The sequence below is a fragment of the Filobasidium floriforme genome, assembly GCF_021052385.1.
Source record: "Filobasidium floriforme strain CBS 6241 chromosome Unknown HD553scaffold_1, whole genome shotgun sequence".
NCBI classification, from domain to species: Eukaryota; Fungi; Basidiomycota; class Tremellomycetes; order Filobasidiales; family Filobasidiaceae; genus Filobasidium; species Filobasidium floriforme.
The window spans coordinates 1,350,645-1,369,019 of NW_025763622.1; the positions used below are offsets into that span (position 1 = coordinate 1,350,645).

An 18,375-nucleotide genomic window follows, 5' to 3' on the forward strand; every position below is an offset into this window, starting at 1 on the left:
GATTCTCAATCATCAATTACACTCTCGTTCATACGGATTCGACATCCGATTCTGATTAAACAACGGCATCGCGAGCCTCGACCAAGTGTTCCGCACACAGCACAGCTCACAACACGACGAATCTGACCTTCACCTCTTTTGCAACAACTCTCTACGTCGCCTGGTAGCGATCCGACCTAGTCCCTTTGTCTTCACCTCGCCTTTCTCTCGTTGAATTCGATCGCCTCATCATCTTCGTCAAGACATCGAATCGCAGCTGCACGACCCACCCACACCAGAATCTACCAGGTAACACCGAGCTGAAGATCGAGTCGGCAAGATGAGCGTGAACATCACTCTGGACGACACATCTCCCATGATCTCTTGGGGACAAGGATGGAACATCGGAAGCCTAGCCGCCGGTAAGTTGGTTTCTGTTCTACCCAATCGCGCAGGTCGCTTACTCAGAACCCTGCCGGAACTCATCACAGACCCTTTCACCCCTCGGTATTTCGGTTCCACCTTCCGCTGCACCCAAACTGATAACGCCTCGGGCTCATTGAAGTTCAAAGGGACCGGCGTCTGGGTCTTTGGCGCGAAGCGGGACAACCACGGGATGTTCGAGGTAGATCTGGATGGGCAAGTAACCACGTCGGACGGGTACGGGGCGAACAAGGCGCAGGAACTGCTATTCGGGCAAGGAGGATTGGATCCCGATGTGGAACATACGGTAGTGAGTCGCCTTGGGGGATCACGTGTCGTCTTTTATCTCTACAATTTTACAAGAATGCGACTGACATTCGCAACTTATGCGCGCGATGAACTAGAAATTCACAAACACGCCTTCCAAGAATCAAGGTACGGGGGATAAACGACCGTGGTTCGACATCGATTATTTCATCGTGAGTCACCCCTTTTCCGTTTGACTCGTTATCCAGCGGCCGGGAAGATCTCGAAGTTAAATTATCTCTACGTTGTTGACGGATTTACAAGATCGAAACGAAGCTCGGAGATGCCAAGTGAGCCCTGAATCTTTTGCTGGAGCAAACAGAGCGCTCGGATCACGGTCACTGACGACCGTCTTGCCCTGTTACTATTTCAGTGCCCTGACCGCGACGACCAGGATCGACGATGCTAGCCCTCGGTTCACTTACGACGGGGGTTCGATCACGACGGACTTCTCGGCTACCAAGCAGTATTACGCCGAGACCGGGCAGTAAGTCTCATGTGGCTTCAGTATGATGGGACTAGGACAGGCTTTGACTGAATACCTATTCTGTTTAGCCTGCTCAATACCGCCGGAGAGACGGTCAAAGTCGAGTGAGCCCAGGCTAAAAACACGAGACATTGAGAGATCATATTAACTAACCGTGTGCGCAATGTATCGCGTTGTCTAGCTTTATTGGACAGACCTTGGCGGTATTTGGAGGTGTCAATTTCAACCATGGGGACTACTCCGCCAGTTTGGATGGAGGTCCAGAACAGGTGTAAGCGCAAGGCAGGATATGGGATACTTTCATACCCTGCTGACGACGGATTGAACCACATAGATACTCTGGATCTTACGATGACCTCAAAGCGGGAGCGGTTCGTGAGTCTAAACAACAGGTCATGATCCCAGTCAACTCGCGATTGAGATTTCCTTCTACCCGTTTGTGTCACGTCTCACGTCAGTCTACATGGCAACGGGTCTCCAAAACACGACACATTCGCTCGTACTGAAAAACCTCGGTACTGGTACGAAGAACAACTTTGACATCGATTACATCGAGTACAACTATACGCTGGCGTAGGTCAAGCCAATTCGATCCATCATGTAGCTAAGGCTGATGAGTTGCTTCTTAGGGACTCGGCCGAATCTGTGACGTCTGTGACAACGATCGCTGGAGTGGCAAGCACGATCAGTGCGACCGCCTCGAGCTCCGCCTCCGCTTCATCCAACTCTGTAACCACTACGGGAGGTACAAGCACCTCTTCATCTTCTATGGACCTCGTCATGGCGAGTACTACACCCGGCACTAGTGACCCTGACTTTGGTCCGGTCGCCCCGGCGACGACCAATACTGTCGTTCCTCCGAGTTCGGGTGCCATAAATGGCGCGACATCGAGCGAAGAAAAGAGGTTAGCATTGGTACTGAAGGCCTAGGCCTGAGTCGCGAACTGATCTGAATCATGTATAGCGGAACGAGTCCCGGCCTAATTGCAGGCGGTGCTGTCGGCGGGGCCATCGCGCTCCTCTTGCTTGGCGCCATCCTGTTCTTGCTGAAACGCAAAAAGCGTCGTGGCGAAGAACCCGATCAATGGCAAGACAAACATATCGTCGATCTCACCGGTGATGACGGTTCCAAATACCCCTATGGTGGCAACGGTGTCAGCCCCTTTAGCGACCACGCCTCTGCCACTCCTTGGGATTCCGGCATGCAGCCTGTCCAACATGCCAACAGTTCTCCTTACGGGAACTCCGGCTCGCCGTACATGTCTTACATTCCGCCTGCACCTCCTTCGCAGAACCCGTCATACTACCCGCACTCCGTCGAACCGTCTTCTGAACACGGACGTAGTCCGATAGATGAAGGACAAGCAGAGTATATGTATGGCGCAGCAAGGTCCGGATCTCGCACGAACGGCGCATATGGAGGCATTCAGCAACAGCGATCGGGACCCTCCACTGGTTCGCAAGGTAGCGTCGGCGAGATTGGGCGAGCCTTGCTGGTCCCTGTCGACCAGATCTATCAACCTCACTCTGGAAGATCTCTCTTTCCTCCAGGCGAAGCGGGTTATCAGCCACCGGAAGCGATCTTTGGCTCTGAATTCTCTTATGGGCCTCCTGGCACCGCGACTGTGATGGGCTCTCCTCAGACCCGCGCAGTGACAGCCTTGCGCAACAAGGGAAACATGTTCAGCGCCGCTCTGCCAGCCACGAGTGTTGCGCCGTCTTCTGCCGTATCACCGGACGACATTAACAGTCGCACGCGGATTTACGGCAGAGCTGTCGACGCGGGACCACTGCCAGCCTCTCCGTCGGTCAGTGGTAGACACGAATTACCTCCAAATTACTTCCAGGTGAGAGAGAATGGTATGTGGGCAGGAGATTACGCCCGCTGATTCTTGCTCGACGTACAGGCCACCGAACCCTTGCCTTCGCAGCTCTCCCCAGAAACGCAATCTCGAAGGCCTAATATGATCTAGGTTGCAACTGCTTGTTTCGTATATCGCTGTGCATAGGGTGTTGTCAATTCGTTTACCCGTAATTCGTCATTATACCATACATTCGTTATTCTCTCCGGGTTACTGATCTTGTTCGTGACAATTGCGCAAACGGGTATCTTGCGCGAGATGGAGTGGAGTTTGTTGTCGGTCAAGGGTATCAGCTCAGAAGAACTTGGTAAAGAGGCCTTGATTTCGAGACGACCGGGGTTCAGTTTCTTGTCGAAGGTTGACCAGAGACTGCAGCGACCGCATGACCTGAGCAGGATGCAGCAAATGTCAGCATAAGGCTCGCATCAACTTTGTAGGCTAGCGCTGAAGAACGACCTACCTGCTCAAGCTTGTCTTTCCTGTCCTGTAGGTCAAGGTGTTTGCGAATGACCGGATTCTCTCGCGCAAACCGCAATATCTCTTCTCGCTATGTAGTGACGATGCGTAAGCGAGTGTACAGGCGGAATCACAGGCTTACTACTTACGTCGAGATTATAAAGGATACGCGAATCGATCTCGCGAGGAAACTAGTGATGGGCAGGCAATATCAGGTTGCAGAACTGTGACGGTAACGGAGCAGGGCTCACCTGGTAAAAGAACTGCTCCAGCAACTCGATGTTGATGAACATGGTAGAGGTATAGGCGAGCTTTTCTGCGACTACGCTCAAGAAAGCTTCCGGACAAAATGCCTTTTGTTCAGGGCCCATCTTGCACCGACGCGATTTGAGAGCGGCTTGTCGCAACTTTAGCACAGCCAGTCGATCAGAAAACAGCGCGGCGATTTTCCCTGCTCCAAGCCCATGATCAGCTTGCCGAACACTTTCAGAAGTTAAGAACGGGTTACATACCGTCAGCCAGCTGAGCTGCACTGTATTTGTAGCTGTCTGGATGAGGCTCATCTAGGGGTTCATACTGGTCTGTGCTATCACTCGTCTCGGGATTATTGACCGCGGCGAACCGACGCCTGGCTCTCTCGGTCTCTTTTTGTTCAAGGTCGCTGACGTATCCGAGCAAGCCTTTCATACGCCAAGCTCCACCGACCTTCTTCTTGATCTCGGCCAGTTTCGACTCGCACCTCGCAACCTCTAGGTCAAAGGCCTGCTCTGCCCGAGCCCGGCCGCTATCCCATTCACGGTCCTCGATCTCCACCTCATACTTGTATGGTTTGATACAGTTCTCGACCTGGTCCGCCGTCAGGTTGAGTCGCTCACGCAGCAAGGCATGCGAAAACTCGACAATCCTCTCCGCTGCTCCGGGATGATATGTGAAAGGCTCTCCCATGGCGATAGAGTCGATCAGAGATCTCAACCCCTCAGCGACCAGTTGCGTCGAATCACGACCCACACCCGACTTGGTAAGGAGTGAGCTAGCTGTGTCGAGCTTGTAGCGCCAATAAGAAGCGAGCTCCTCAGGCTTCAGTTTCCGGTCGTCCGCGAGCTTGGATAACTCCTCGGTTCGTTTGTCGACCCAGTACAGCTGTTCCAGGATGTCCATGACCTTGTCGTCAAGCATCGCTCGTAGCTTTGCTCGAACGTGCGGTTTGGTGAACTGAGTAGTGTATTCCTTGAATTTAGCTTTGAGCGCGTCGATCGTTTCTGCGACGTATGATTCTGCCGTTATCCTACGATCGTTGTATTGCACCTGTAAGGGTTGAGAACTTGGGCAATTAGACGTGTAGTATCAGGGGGCTGCAACATAAACTCACCTTGAACTGGTAGTTGGCCTCTTCCATCTCGAGTTGTACCGCATTAGTGATTCCGTTCAGGCTGCCAGACATGCTGGTTTCCAGCACGTCCATCAGACGGCGACGTAGCGTGTCTGTTCCTACCATAACCTTGCCTTGCAAGCTCTGTCCGCTCCCTAGGCCACGCCGGGACGATTCGGGCGGGTAGAAGTAGCGAGCATTCTCTCCTCCGAAAAAGTCTTCTTCCCGTCTCATGATCGCGCCCGTGATGTTCGGGGCTTCACCGCCGTGTCGGATCTTATCGCTACCCGGGCCTTTCGGCGCCTTGCTCACGACACCGACGTAACCGAGGTGTAGCGGGTACCGATTTCCTTTCAAGATCGAAGCGCCAAGCTCTGGAGGTACCAGATCCATCTTGGTAACGACCCCGATCGTCCGCAGTCCCATAGGATCAACTCGTCTACTCGCTCGCAAAGCAGCCGAGTTGGCGAGATCTACGTCGGCCGAGCATACAGCGAGGATGATGTTCGGCTCCTGGATGTATCGGTCGCACAGCGAGGAGATCTTGTCTTTGAGCTCTTCTGGCTGGTCCATCGACGAGATCTGGATGTAACCAGGTAGGTCAACCAATGTGAGGTCTGGTACATGGGGCGAATGGATGCGCAGGTGTATAGGGTCGGATGAGACGGCAATCGAGGATGGGACCGCGACGTTGAGTTCCGTCAAGGTCCTCTGGATTGAGGGGAACGAGGTGACTTTTTGTCCACCCAGACCAGGGAAGACACCGTATTCTCGAGGGCCTCCCGAACCATCGTCCGGGGTATGTACAAGCGTGAGCTCGATCGGGCGCCGGGTCACCATATTGTCACCTCTATGAATAGTAGGCAGATATATTAGCACATACGCAGCAAAGCGCAAAGACAAACGTGTTACTGACTTTGGCAAGAATTCGTGACCCACGATCGCCTCGAGCACGCTACTCTTCCCGCTACTCTGACTGCCGATGACAACGATACTCGGCAGCTTCAAAGCGTCACTCTGATCAATGGACATGAGGACCTGTCGGATCTCGATCAACTTTCTGGTGAGCTGTAACAGCTCTTGAGGTTGAGCCGGTTCCGCTTCATCTTTGTTTTCCTCCCGGTTCATATAAGCTGATGTTAAAGCAGCGAGAGCTGCAGCGCCTCCAGCTAAAGGACCGTCATCCTCTGGGCCCTTTCCGTTCTGGTTCCCGCTGCTCTCGTTCGATGCCGGTCGAGTTGCAGGAGGGGGAGGAATACTAGCCGCCGGCGCTGTAGAGGACCTTTCCTGAGATGGCGTCGAGCCAGAACCAAACTTGACTCCACCCCACCACTCATTGAACCCGTTCACGAACCCACTCGTATTCTCCTTGACTCCGTCCGCTAGAGTTCCCAATTCGCCTCCGATGCTGCCTGCAGCAGACGACAGAGTGCTCGACACGCCTGATAGCAATGAGCTGGCCTGGTCGTATCCGTCGTGCACTGTCGAGGATATCGAGTCGAGCATGTCGTTCGTCGCCGTACGAACGCCTGTGCAGCACTTTTGAGTCAGCTTGAGGGCCTGACTATGTCATGAAAGCCGGCTCACCTTCTAGCTTGTAGTTTGCATATGTCAGAGCTCCTGCGCCGACCCCTGCACCGTACATCGGTACCCTAAAAGCCCTAGCGACAATCCGAGGGATGGTTCCGAACGAGATGGCCCGGACGTGCATATTTCTGACCGCTCTCAGCCTAGAAGCGCTAGCCATTCCTTGATCCGAGCCAGTGAGGTGTAATGTGGGGTTCCGGCTTGCGAGATGAAGACTCCTGGTATTCCTGACGAGCGACTGCCTGGCAACGCTCGACCGAGCAATCGATGTCGCCTGTCTGAACATCCTGATGGACTAGAGGAAGCCGAAGCCTGGCTGTCTGATCTTCCGGACAGAAACTTGACCTTGATGGTGGTGGGTGCGAGCTGAATGACGGTGTTAATATTTATTGTCAGGACGAGTCGACGACGAGATATGACCGTCGATCGCCTCTCGGAAGCTCAGAAGTTGGCTCGTGCTTTGAAGAATTCATCTGGTGGCGGTAACTTTTACTACTATGGCGGCAATCGACTTTACATTTCAAATAGCTCGGGAGTATGTGACAATGGCTTTACGCCAAGGTACTGTTCAAGGGATTATCGCATCACTGTGTTCCGTTGGAGTCGTTCGGTGAATTAGTTTGCTCAAAGTTGTTCCGGTATCAATTGCATAAGACGATCGCATAGAAGTAGATTTACAAAACAAGAACATTGCGTATTATAAATAAGAAGACTTCAACGAAACAAACCAATTAATCGAAAGCACTCATAACCCCATCGCAAACAACCCGTTCATGAGCTATCTCGCCGTCTTCCAACTCGTCACCATCCCATCCGTGGCAGACCTCGTTCTTGAGCGCGTCGAGACCGTATTGGGCGATCCTAATGCGATCGGGCTTCTGCATTTGCCCGTGGTCCCGAATGATGGTGAAGGCCCGGATAGCTCTCTTGATGGGATGGACCCCGGCGTCGTTCAATCGGATTGCCGTACTGGCATCGACCTCCTTGCACATTTCCCCGGTCACCCGACACGGCCCACAACTCGGCAACATCCCCTTGCCCTTCGCAACCCCGATGCAACCACGGCAAAGAATAAAAGGACCGTATTCGATGAGTCGGATCCTTGTAGCGTAGTTGACGTTCAGGTTCGCAGCAATCATCGCTTGCTGAGTGAAGACTTGGCCGGGGCCGGTGTAGGGGACGGGGATATAAAGCCCGAGGCAGCTGTCGCAGGCGAGTCTCCATCCTCCTTGGTATTTGGCCTAAGAAAATGATATCGTACGACGCGTCAGTTCATTGAAATCGCCCAATAAACTCGATCAACGCAACTCACCAAGGCAGCGTCGATACCGGGAGTATCCTTTCTTCCGGAAGCCATGGGAGCGTTCATGGCAATGAGATGGGCGGGGGGAGCGACGGGGAGAACGGGGAGGGACAATTCATCGACGAGATCCGCGTGAACTAAACAAAGAACATATGCAATGAAGTCGATCAGCGATCTAAAGCAATGTAGTCGAACAATGAAAGATATCGATGTGAACTTACTCCTTTTGTCGTCCTTTTCAATACCTCCTTTGTCCAACCTCGAAATATATGCTCCAGTGGTGCAGCGATAAGCTTTATCCGCCACGCGAAGCTTAGGGGGATCGACCGCTTTGGCCTTCCCCTTGTTGGTCTTCTTCTTCTTCGGAGTCGATGGAGTCCTTCGTTGAGGAGCTCCCGGGCCATCGTCGGGGCGAGATTCGTCGACGCAACCGTTCCAGGCGTCGGTCCAATGTTGATGATTCTGAAAAATACCGGGCCAGAGATTGAGATTGGGGATGGGCAATGTAGGGTCGAGGGTAAGGATATTGGGGATGTCGAACGCGGAATAAAGAGGACTAAACGCATACAATGAATCAATTAGTTGGTCGATCTCGATGGAAAGAATATCTGGAACGATTCAAAGGAAAGAAACATGTACTCACGTTCCGTCCATTCCGTCCATTGGGTTAGGTGACTGTACGATATCGATGGTGCTTGCGATAGAGGGTGAGACGGGCATAGGGCTATTGCGGGAAGGAAATCTATTCGTTGTAGAGTAAAGAGAAGAGTAGAGAGACGATGTTATCGATCAGTAAGGTGTTCTCTTGCGAAAGGTATAAGTACTCATCGAGATGTATGTCTCCAAATCGTATTTTTATTGTTCTTGAGCGTTGTAAACGTGAACAATAGTTGTTTCGAGGTGATCTTCCATTGCAGTTGATATGTCGATCGATTACTTTTGTCCAAACAAGAGGAAAACGTCATTAGTTTCACTCCGAGGATCGTTTTGGTCGAGATAGGTCCTTGTTCCAGTCCATTGCAGCGTTTCAAAATAGGTATTTCATTGTCTGAAAGCATCGAACAAGACGTATGTTTAAACACCCTGCGTCGATCCTAAAAACGAGTTCGAAATTGTATTGTTCTCCGTAGTTGTCGATGTCGCCCTCCACAGCGCTGTTTCAATCGCCTTCTCCTTGTTCTTGTCGCACTTGCTGCTGTTACTACGGTGACCAAATTGCCAACATCCGTGGCATTGCTGCTCTGCAGCTGGTACGACTTTGCGTTTCTTGAGAACAGTCTCCCCGCCCGATTGGGTGCGACCGCTAGAAGCAACTGGTACGATGATGTCGCCCGGTGGAATGTAGCCAGACAAAAATTCACTGGTCGTTTGCGATGGAATAGACGCGTGCGAGGGCGCCGCGTATGTACGAGTTGGACCTGCTTCCGCGCGCGCGACAGGCCAATCCATTGCCACGTCATTGATAAGGGTGGCAGCCTCCGCGCGCGAGGGCGCTGTTTGCTTCCGCCCTACGCGTACCCGCCGAACAGGTGGCAGGATCGTCGCCGATAGGTCGTTCAGTAGTAAATCCCCTGGGAGTCGACGTTCGATGTAGGTGTTCTGAATGCCTCCCAATGGAATAGGTACAGGGATGTTTGCATTGTCAAGACCCCTGAGAAGAGCTCGAGGGACCTCTATACCCATTTGTACCGCTGTTTCTTTGAGTTGTGCGCGATGAACGATATGCCAATGAACATGAATTTCGTGGAGTTGTAAAGGATGTCGTCGAGTGCCATTCAAGAACGCCGCAAAGTCATGTTTGCATGGGAGACCAGTGGATTTTTGCCATGCACCAGTGCAAGGGTCTAATTGACCGTTGCTAGCCTTTACAGCTTTCGCAAAGAGGTATCCCCGTTGATGCATGAGGTCGATCGCGTACGTTGAAACCTTTCCATGGAGCTATTGTTTGAAACATGTCAATAGATCGACTCTAACGGAACACCACATGGTCACACCTCAACTCACTTGGACAAAGCATTCGGGCAAGCTAATGTTCCTTCGAACAGGTCCATTGGCATGAATATCAAAGATTTTCAACTGCGTACTCTCCATGTGATTCAATACCGCGTTGGTCGCTGCAAAGAGATCGCCACTGCCTTTGATTTGCCTTTTGACAGCGCGATGGAACGATTCACCGGTCGATGTAGCTAGATAGTTCAGATGGAACGCTTGCCCGGTAGCGTAGAAGGCAAAGCGTTCCGCCTCTTCGAATCCAATGATCAAGTACCCCACCATTTGTTGGGTGTTCGATCCATTTTGACCAAATCGATGGATCAGATCGACTTTTGCGTTCTTGAACTTCGCTTCCGTTGGTTGTCTTACAACACCCCACCAGGCTCGAAGCACTTCAATGAACGTGTCGTTTGGGATGCCTTTCTTGCAATTCTTCACGATGTTCTGTTGTATATGCCAAAGGCATAGGATGTGTTTCCAACGAGGAAATTCTTGCTCGATCGCATTGCGCAAGGCCATTTCGGCGTCGGTCATAACCGTTTCCACTGGAGTATTCCCTAGGAATCGTTTGAAGCACTTCATTGCCCAGATGTAATCCTTCTCCCTTTCCCGAGACATGAATGCAAAGGCCACAGTAAATGTAGTATTGCTCGCGGTCGCTGCAACGATGTGAAGCATCGGCATGTTGTATTTGTTTGTTTTATAGGTGCAATCGATAAATAACAGTTGCCCGTAATGTCGAGCAAGGGTCATGGCCATTGGTTCAGTTACAAACAAGTGTGTTAACACATTGGCTGCACCGAAACAAGGTTCGAAGGGTATTCCAGCGGAGTCGAGTTGTTTGATCAATGCATCGGTACGTGTTTTTCCAGTCGCTGCATTGGAAAAGAACTTTTGACGAGCGTTGTAGATCTCTTTAATTGAGACCAATGTTTCTCTTCCCTCCTGTGCTGCTTTGTGTCGTAGTTCTGCTAGGGTCGCAGAAGGTAAATGATTTGCCTTGCAACCTGCTTCTACAATCGCTGCTTCGGCTGGAGTCATCTTTCGATTTTGGCGAAATACTCCAGGGGTTTCGGCCGGTGCATGATTGTGGATTAAACACCGCGGTGAGACAGACCATTGGCCAGCTTTATCGCAGCTCACATAGATTTTGAATCCACAGCCACATCGCTGTGTAGTTGTCTTTTTGTTTCGGGCAAGTCCCGTTTTTTTAATGTAGTCGTGAGAAGGAGTGTATTCCCCCTCGCGAGTGCATTTCAAGTTAAAACTGCGAACGACTCCTTGGTATTTGCTGACGTTTGACTTCCTTATAGCATACCCATGGGCTTGACCATGGAGATTGATCTCTGCAACGATTGCATCCATGTCGAGCGTGGGTCCGAACTCAGGGAGTTCAACAGAGAATGAATCCCCTGGAATCGATTGTTGAGCGATAATAAGGGGGGAGGGCGGGGGAGAAGCTAATTGGACTTCTTCTTCGGCGTCTTTCTCTGCTTCATCCCTTATAAAGAGGTCGACTAGGTCCTCCTCCATCCCAGTGTATTGGTTAAGAATGTCGGGGAGTTGATCAATGTCGATTGCCTGGGAAGAGTTCATTGTGATAACGTATTGATATTGAATACTAGTGCGATTGCGAGGGCAAGTTTCTGAGTGATAAATCAATGTGTAGTTCGATAGGTAAAGCTACAAGGCGATCGTACAACGAAGAGACCCAGTGGAAAGTTGTAAGGAAAGATTGTAAGGTTCTTGACGATCAACGCTGATCGTTGAGACGTTCCAATAGGGGTAACAAAGAGGTTTATTCCCCGAGAATGTTTTCACCGAAACGGATGCAATGGAGAGGTGCCATGGAGTATTTCAAGGGACTAGTGCGTGTGGCTGTTCCTTGGCGTCAAGCCATAGGCAGAGGTGGTAGGTATTTGAAATGTAAAGTCGATTGCCGCCAGGGTAGTAAAAGTTACCGCCACCAGATGAATTCTTCGTGCTTTGCCGCGATGACGTACTCGCTCACCGCCGAAATTGCACGACCTCGCACCCATACCCTCAAAGTAAGATTCGCAAGAAGCAAGAAGCAAGGAAGGCAAGCAAGCACACACAACAGCCTTTTCAATGGATCAATTCATGCGAGCACAAAGTTGATACAGGGGCAACGGACAGATAATTACGAAGCACGATTTCACACAGACGATCAAATTCTCAACCACACTCTTGAACAGTGAAAAACAATCGGTACCCTTTCCCTACATCCTCCTTCCGTAATCCCACCCATCCAGCCAGATGCGTGTTTTGAGAGAGCTTGTCGAGATCGAGCGCGAGTCGGGGAAACTTCAATCATGAAAACGTGGCGACGAGATTACTGCTGCTGACCGCCGTAAGGAGCCTGCTGACCGTATCCGCCGGCACCCTGCTGTTGGTATCCACCCTGGGGAGCGTAGCCGGATTGACCCTGGCCACCGTATCCACCCTGACCACCGGCAGCGTAACCGGACTGGCCCTGAGCGGCGTATCCACCCTGGAAGCCTGTGTGTCGTGACGATGAGACAGAGTTTAGCGATCGAGCTCAGCCCGTTCGATGACAATTCGAGGACTGACCACCAGCGGCCTGCTGACCACCGTAACCGCCACCGTATCCACCGCCTGGAGACGCAGAAGATATATACGATTCAGCAAAAAGGGAATGCAAGTGAATTAGAGTTTAGCTTGATAATCACCTTGACCTCCGAATCCTCCCTGAGAGAATCCGCCCTGACCACCGTAGCCGCCAGACTGACCGCCGTAACCACCACCGTATCCACCCTGGCCGCCGTAGCCGCCCTGGCCACCGCCGTATCCGCCACCACCCTGGTATCCGGACTGGCCACCGTCTGGGAGAGCGCGTGTAACGTTTGAGCAAGGACAAGATTCATCAATAGGTAAGTTCACGAGAGTAGAGGGTACTAACAACCTCCACCGGTACGTTGGTTAGCGAGGTTGACTCGGACCTGACGTCCGTCCAAGTTCTGTCCGTCCATGGCGGCGATGGCGTTGTTGGCCTCCTCGGCGGATCCGTAGGTCTAAATGACAAGAGAGGAAGGAGTTTTAAAAGATTGGACATCGCTGCCAGAACGCGTCAAGGGTAACATACGACGAATCCGAATCCCCTGGATCGGCCAGTCTCTCGGTCCTTCATGACGATTCCCTATTGATTCGCAAAGACCGGGCAGAATTCGAGATGCCGTGCAACGAAACGAACGCGTTCATGCCAACAGGACAAGCCGGATCGAGCCCGCAGTTTTCAAAGAGATCCATAGCAGACGTTCACGTCGAGCCCAGTCCCAAAGTAGCCATCACCACATTTGCAAGTAGCATGCAGCCATAGATAGCAGCAGGGAACGACGACGTCGAGTTTGCAAAAGAAAGCAGCCCGAAAATTTTCGATCCCCAAGACGCGTGCGTGCCCAAGACGAAACGCCAATTCCCAGAAAAAAAGCCCAGGCCAAGCGTAGAGACAAGTGCGACGAAGCAACGAGCATACGGGAGAGCGACGAGTCGTAGAGAGGTGACGATGACCATGTTGCAAGACGAAGGACCAGCGAAAGGGCAAGAGGTGTGCACCATATATGATATCGGAAAGTAGAATAATCAGAATCGAGCACAATCGAGCGAGAGAGCGCGACTTGACCGTGCGAGCGGCCAGAGTCGAGAGAAATGCCACGAACGTCAAGGACAGGCCCGTACTGGGTGAAAGTCTGCATGAGAATCTCATCCGTGGTGTTCCACGACAAGTTACCTGCAAGGGGAAGAAGAGGATAAAAGAACGCTTCGTCAGTCTCTCGAGAAGCCGAAAAAAAACGACTCGATCGAGCCCGCGTTTGCCAAGTACTCACCGACGTAAATCTTGGACATTATTGAGATAGTTGCTTTAGATGTTGTTTGAATCTACAGAAACTGTGAAGAGAGAAGAGAGATGCTCGAGAATCAAACTGAAGTAGAGTTGGGAGTTTTAGTTGTATGTCGAGGGATCTGCTGGCTGCTGGCATGGGAGAGAGAGCGAGAGAGTGGGGTGACACCCCCCAACGCTGAGGAGGAGGCGGGAGGGTGACCAGGCACGCAAAGAGGGGGTTGCCCGAAAAATGACGAAATCCTTCCAAATCGCTTTCTCACGCGTCTCATTCACCTCGCCTGCCACCTGCGCTTCCAGGCAGCAAGCGTGAAACAGTGAGAAAGCCAAATCGCTCTGATTACAACGGAAAAAAGAAGAAAAGTTGGGCAATCTAAATCTACTACATATCAACAGGGTCATAAGATCGTATATCATGCCGCATGGTCCTTTACAGACACAGCTCCTTCAGGTCGCTGGGAACAATCCTCCTTTGAATTGCTTTCCTAGAACAAGCACACGCTGTAATCGGAACAGAAGAGGCGTTAGTCATCGAGCACTCAGCGAACGATTCAGTTTCTACACGCACAAATTGCTCGGGAAATCGGTCCTCCCATGTTGTCGACGAGCCTCGTCGAGAAGTTCTCCTGATGGACCGGGAGAAGTCAGCTCACTCGTCACGAGGTCGTGGCGCGATCGACTTACCACTCCACCAGCCGTCCGGGGGCGTGTGCGTCACAGCGATAATGTCGCCTACCTGGAAATCGAATTCCGAATCTGTTCCGCATATCAATGCTTGATTAGTGAATGACATTTGCCTTCTATGCCGCGCTATCTAAACTTACCGCTTTGAGCCTGATAATCGTACAAAGCCTTGACTGTTGTGCATGCGTGTGTGTAAAGTGGTCAGTAAAATGAGGACAACTGTTTGAGCTAAGCAAACCTGCGCACCATCTGCGACAAGAGGTACACTCGTCAGCATAGCTCATTTGGCGCCATAGATATCGCAAACTCACAGAACAAAACGGGCTCCCCCGTTGTCGAGTATTGTCCAGTAGGTGGGGTGTCTGCGGGTGGAGCCGGCGGTACAGGGCTGGGTGACCTATTGATCTGCTGGGGTGCTGGACTAGGCCCTCGTGCGAACTGGCTGCCTCCGTATGGCGGGTGCTGCGGTTGCTGCTGCTGCTGCTGCTGTTGTTGTTGCTGTTGAGGAGCCTGCTGAGGCTGACCATACCCGCCATATCCGGGCTGCTGGTATTGCGGCTGAGACTGCGCGAGAGGAGCCGGACTCGCTGATCTTTGGTATTGATTCAGCTGCGAGCCAGATCCTGGCTGGACGCTTCCGGGCCGATAACGCGGGTCCTGATTGGGCGGCATGTTGTTGTATTGACCGCCCGATGGAGCATTAGGAGTACCATAGCTTTGATACTGTGTTTGAGCAGCAGGTGGCGACGTGACCGGGCCTTGCTGATACCCTTGGTATCGTGGGTCTCCATGTCCCGTCGAGGACGCCGAATGCGGAAGGTAGGGGTGCTGTACCGGTACCTGGCCCCCATTCTGGTTGCCAGGTTGACTGCTATCGCGCTGCTGATAATGTTGCGGAGGCTGGGATAAGGAGGTAACTGATCCAAACTGGTTGAGACCGCTAGCGGAACCATAAGATTGGTGATGTACAGGAGATGTCATCGGTTGACCAGCGACTGAACCTGGACGACCGGGATACTGTCCGCCGTAACCAGGATTTGCTGGATGGGGCGAAGTCGGGGAGGTGATTCCTGGCTGGGATCCCATAGGCGGTGCCATGCTCGAGTAAGACTGACCGCGTCGATGAACATCCGGTTGAGGCGATGGAGACCGCATATTCGGCTGGGGGGACGGCGCCCGCATGTTGGGTTGAGGTGAAGGAGCACGCATGTTGGGCTGAGGTGAAGGAGCACGCATGTTCGGTTGCGGAGACGGCGCTCTCATGTTCGGTTGATGCATAGATTGAAATTGCTGGGGTTGCGGACTGGGACTTCTTCCTGCCCCAATCCCAACAAAGCCTTCTCTTGGAGCGGGACTCGGCGAACGAGCGTGTGTTTGGGCCGGCGGCTGCCCCGGTGCCGCATTGTATGACTGCTGGCGAGAGTGCGTGGAGACAAATGACCCGGCGCGGGATCGGCTGCGCTCGCCCGGGAACGCCTGGTGGTACTGACCAAGCACTTCATCCACAGGCGAAGGTGCCATGGCTGGAGGTTGCATAAAGGCAGGAGACGGCGCCCGTGGTGCGGTGGTCGGTTGAGCCGAAGGAGAAGCAGGACGCGACGCAGGGTGTGAACCCACAACATTGGCAGCTGCAGAATGATAATCCTGTCCAGGTGCTGGGGAGAAAGCTCGGCTCGCTCGTTGATCGTGTTCTGCTCGCGATCTAGCCAGATCTGCAGCGGTGTGCCCAGCCATTGGAGGAATGAGACCCGTGTCCATCGAGGGCCTGCCCGCCGCGTGTCCTTGGTAGGACTGCCTGTTTCCATTGTGACTCATGCTCGAAGCAGGTCCGGGAGATCTAGGTGGTTGCTGATATGACTGCCTTGAAGCAGGATGCGTCGATACGACAGACTCTGGCCTGCGCTGCGAATGGCCTCGCCTGATGCTCCCGGCTGGAGGTGGGTCTCGCCGAAGCTCAGCCAGCGACCGAGCGATAGGGTCGTCCTCCTCCGTCATGCTTGGAGAAGGTCGAATGGCGTTCGGCCCAGTAGGAGGTGGAGCATGCTGACCGAACGCAGACGTCGGCCTGCCGAAAACCGAAGGAGGTCTGACTGGCTTCTCAGCGGGCGGTGGCGGGGCAGACATGGGTGCGGGTGAAGCGGTCCTTGCGGCCCCAGCCCCGTCCGCCATGCCAGGCATGGCAACACCGCCGAAGGACGATCTCGGTTGCGAAGACGCCACTGAAGCAAGGGAACCGTTCGTAAGGCTCCCTCCTCCAGCGGGCTTCTGCGGCTGCAAGTCTTCCAGAGTGTGGCGTTCTTCCTGCTTCTCAAGTGATGGTTGCGGAAGCGTCGTTTCATATTCGTTCTGGTTATCAAGAGGCGGCTGACTTGATAGAGCGGATCGGTTGGTCATCCGAGAAAAGTGAGCCATCCTTGCAGTCTCGTTCGTTCGGTGATACGCCTCTCCTTTCGAATAATCGATAAACAGTGGAGGGTCTGGATATGACTATTGTTAGCGGGGCATATGCCGAAAATCTAAGTGAGATCTGACTTGCCTGGTATCTGTGGTCCGGTTCCAAAGTTCTTGACAAAGGCCTCGACTTCGGTCACAGCCTCGAAGCCTTCAAGAGCCACACGCACGCGCTCGCAGGACTGAGCAAGATGTCAGATCATGCCTATGGCAACTCCTCCAACCGAAGACGGTCATGGCTCACCTCGTCATCCGTCACACAAACGCTTGACACCGCATTGGCATACACCCAGATATTATCCTTGATAAAATCAAGCCTCTCCTCCTCCAGATCCTGCACATGATCGCAGAACCCTTTCCACTCGAGCTCCCATTTCCGTGTGGTTTCCTCTAACATCCTGACCAGAGCTTGATACTCCCTCTCGTTGCCCCCGACAGAGGAGTTGACCTTGTCCAGTTGCTTCTGCAGCTTTTCCAGCTCGCGGCCCTGCACGATAGAGGCATTGGCGGTGAACGAGTTGATCCGCAGGCAGTCTTGCTCGTACTTCTCTCGAGCCTATTCGAATTTCGGATAGTATCTTTAAGTCAGTACCGGTTGCCGAGCTGTCAAAAGTAAGCAGGCTGACCTTGGCGACGTTCATCTCCTGCATCTGCTTCGTCTTGAACGACTTTTCGACATTGGCTTGATACTATATTGCATCATATTATACGATTAGGCTTGCCGCACAGCCACAAAGCACGCCTTGCGAATCTTACCGTCTTCTTCAAGTTAGACAATCGTCCAGAAAATTCACTCGCAGGTGCCTAATGTAACGTCCTCTCAGTACCCATCTCTGCTCTCCTTCACCCCCGACTACGAACCTCGATGTCCCGTTTGATTTCGGCCACCAGCCTTTGGCGAGCATGAGCTTGCTTCTCCGTCTCGGAACGGAGGGAATCCAGTGCTGATTTGGCGTTCCTAATTGTACCAAAGGATGCTCATCAGTTGTGCTTTATTCGATCTGACACAATCGAACAACGCTATCTTACCCAACTTCATCCTTGCCCAGCGTTGACTTTGCGAGCTTTGCTAATCTCTTCGCGTAGTCCTCTTCGATAGCGGCCCTGAGTAGGATACTGGTCTGATCAGCCCGGCAGTGTAGATATGGGTAGACCGAAAGCCGTACCTCTCCTTCCAAAACGTCTTCAAATCATCAACAGTCCTGTTTGATGCCCGAAGTCGAGCACTGATGACCTCGTAACCGGCATCACCTTCGCCCCAGAAAGCGTTACAGAAATCAAGCTCTCCGTCGTGATTCGATAAGGACGGATTGATGTTGCTATTGTTCTCCTTGTAAAACTGTGCCAGGCTTGTAGTCGAGTTGGATCGTCGAGCGATGAAGTTGGCTGCGCCCGACATCCCGGTGTCTACAGTTGAGCTCGAAGTGCGGCCGTAGCTGTACTTGTTTCTGTATCTCGTTATATACCGTTCAAGAGTTCACCAAGAGTCAATCTATCGTTTGTCCAAGAACTGACCACTAATTGTTCGAACACAAAAGTCCAGTCCAGGCATACTTGATGAGAACTCGATAGTTGAACGTGAGGAGGTTGATCGTT

General features: G+C 52.5%; 4 protein-coding genes across 4 annotated transcripts; 1 reads left to right on the forward strand and 3 right to left on the reverse strand.

Annotated features, from left to right (window-relative positions):
* Positions 1-319: 319 nt before the first annotated feature.
* Positions 320-3,158, forward strand: HD553DRAFT_338379 (uncharacterized protein; the record flags this gene model as incomplete). Its single annotated transcript, XM_046182343.1, has 12 exons — positions 320-401; positions 471-712; positions 807-881; positions 973-998; positions 1,082-1,195; positions 1,264-1,299; positions 1,377-1,466; positions 1,530-1,570; positions 1,654-1,768; positions 1,825-2,100; positions 2,160-3,055; positions 3,127-3,158. 12 exons carry the CDS (start codon positions 320-322, stop codon positions 3,156-3,158), a joined length of 2,025 nt encoding a protein of 674 aa, XP_046040323.1.
* A 193-nt stretch (positions 3,159-3,351) lies between these two features.
* Positions 3,352-6,629, reverse strand: HD553DRAFT_266665 (uncharacterized protein; the record flags this gene model as incomplete). Its single annotated transcript, XM_046177494.1, has 8 exons — positions 3,352-3,444; positions 3,518-3,604; positions 3,663-3,704; positions 3,765-3,967; positions 4,026-4,818; positions 4,883-5,732; positions 5,799-6,411; positions 6,470-6,629. 8 exons carry the CDS (start codon positions 6,627-6,629, stop codon positions 3,352-3,354), a joined length of 2,841 nt encoding a protein of 946 aa, XP_046040324.1.
* Positions 6,630-11,852: 5,223 nt separating this feature from the next.
* HD553DRAFT_303090 (uncharacterized protein) lies at positions 11,853-13,828 on the reverse strand. The gene is made up of 7 exons (XM_046178831.1): positions 13,631-13,828; positions 13,463-13,533; positions 12,889-12,942; positions 12,706-12,817; positions 12,476-12,628; positions 12,357-12,401; positions 11,853-12,284 (listed from the first exon to the last, which is right to left on the reverse strand). The coding sequence occupies exons 1-7, from the start codon at positions 13,647-13,649 to the stop codon at positions 12,118-12,120; spliced, it is 621 nt and encodes a 206-aa protein (XP_046040325.1). The 5' UTR covers positions 13,650-13,828; the 3' UTR covers positions 11,853-12,117.
* A 550-nt stretch (positions 13,829-14,378) lies between these two features.
* Positions 14,379-18,310, reverse strand: HD553DRAFT_303096 (uncharacterized protein). The gene is made up of 9 exons (XM_046178832.1): positions 17,946-18,310; positions 17,809-17,883; positions 17,641-17,737; positions 17,536-17,583; positions 17,406-17,468; positions 17,024-17,335; positions 16,865-16,961; positions 14,640-16,805; positions 14,379-14,501 (listed from the first exon to the last, which is right to left on the reverse strand). Exons 1-9 carry the CDS (start codon positions 18,176-18,178, stop codon positions 14,455-14,457), a joined length of 3,138 nt encoding a protein of 1,045 aa, XP_046040326.1. The 5' UTR covers positions 18,179-18,310; the 3' UTR covers positions 14,379-14,454.
* Positions 18,311-18,375: the final 65 nt, after the last annotated feature.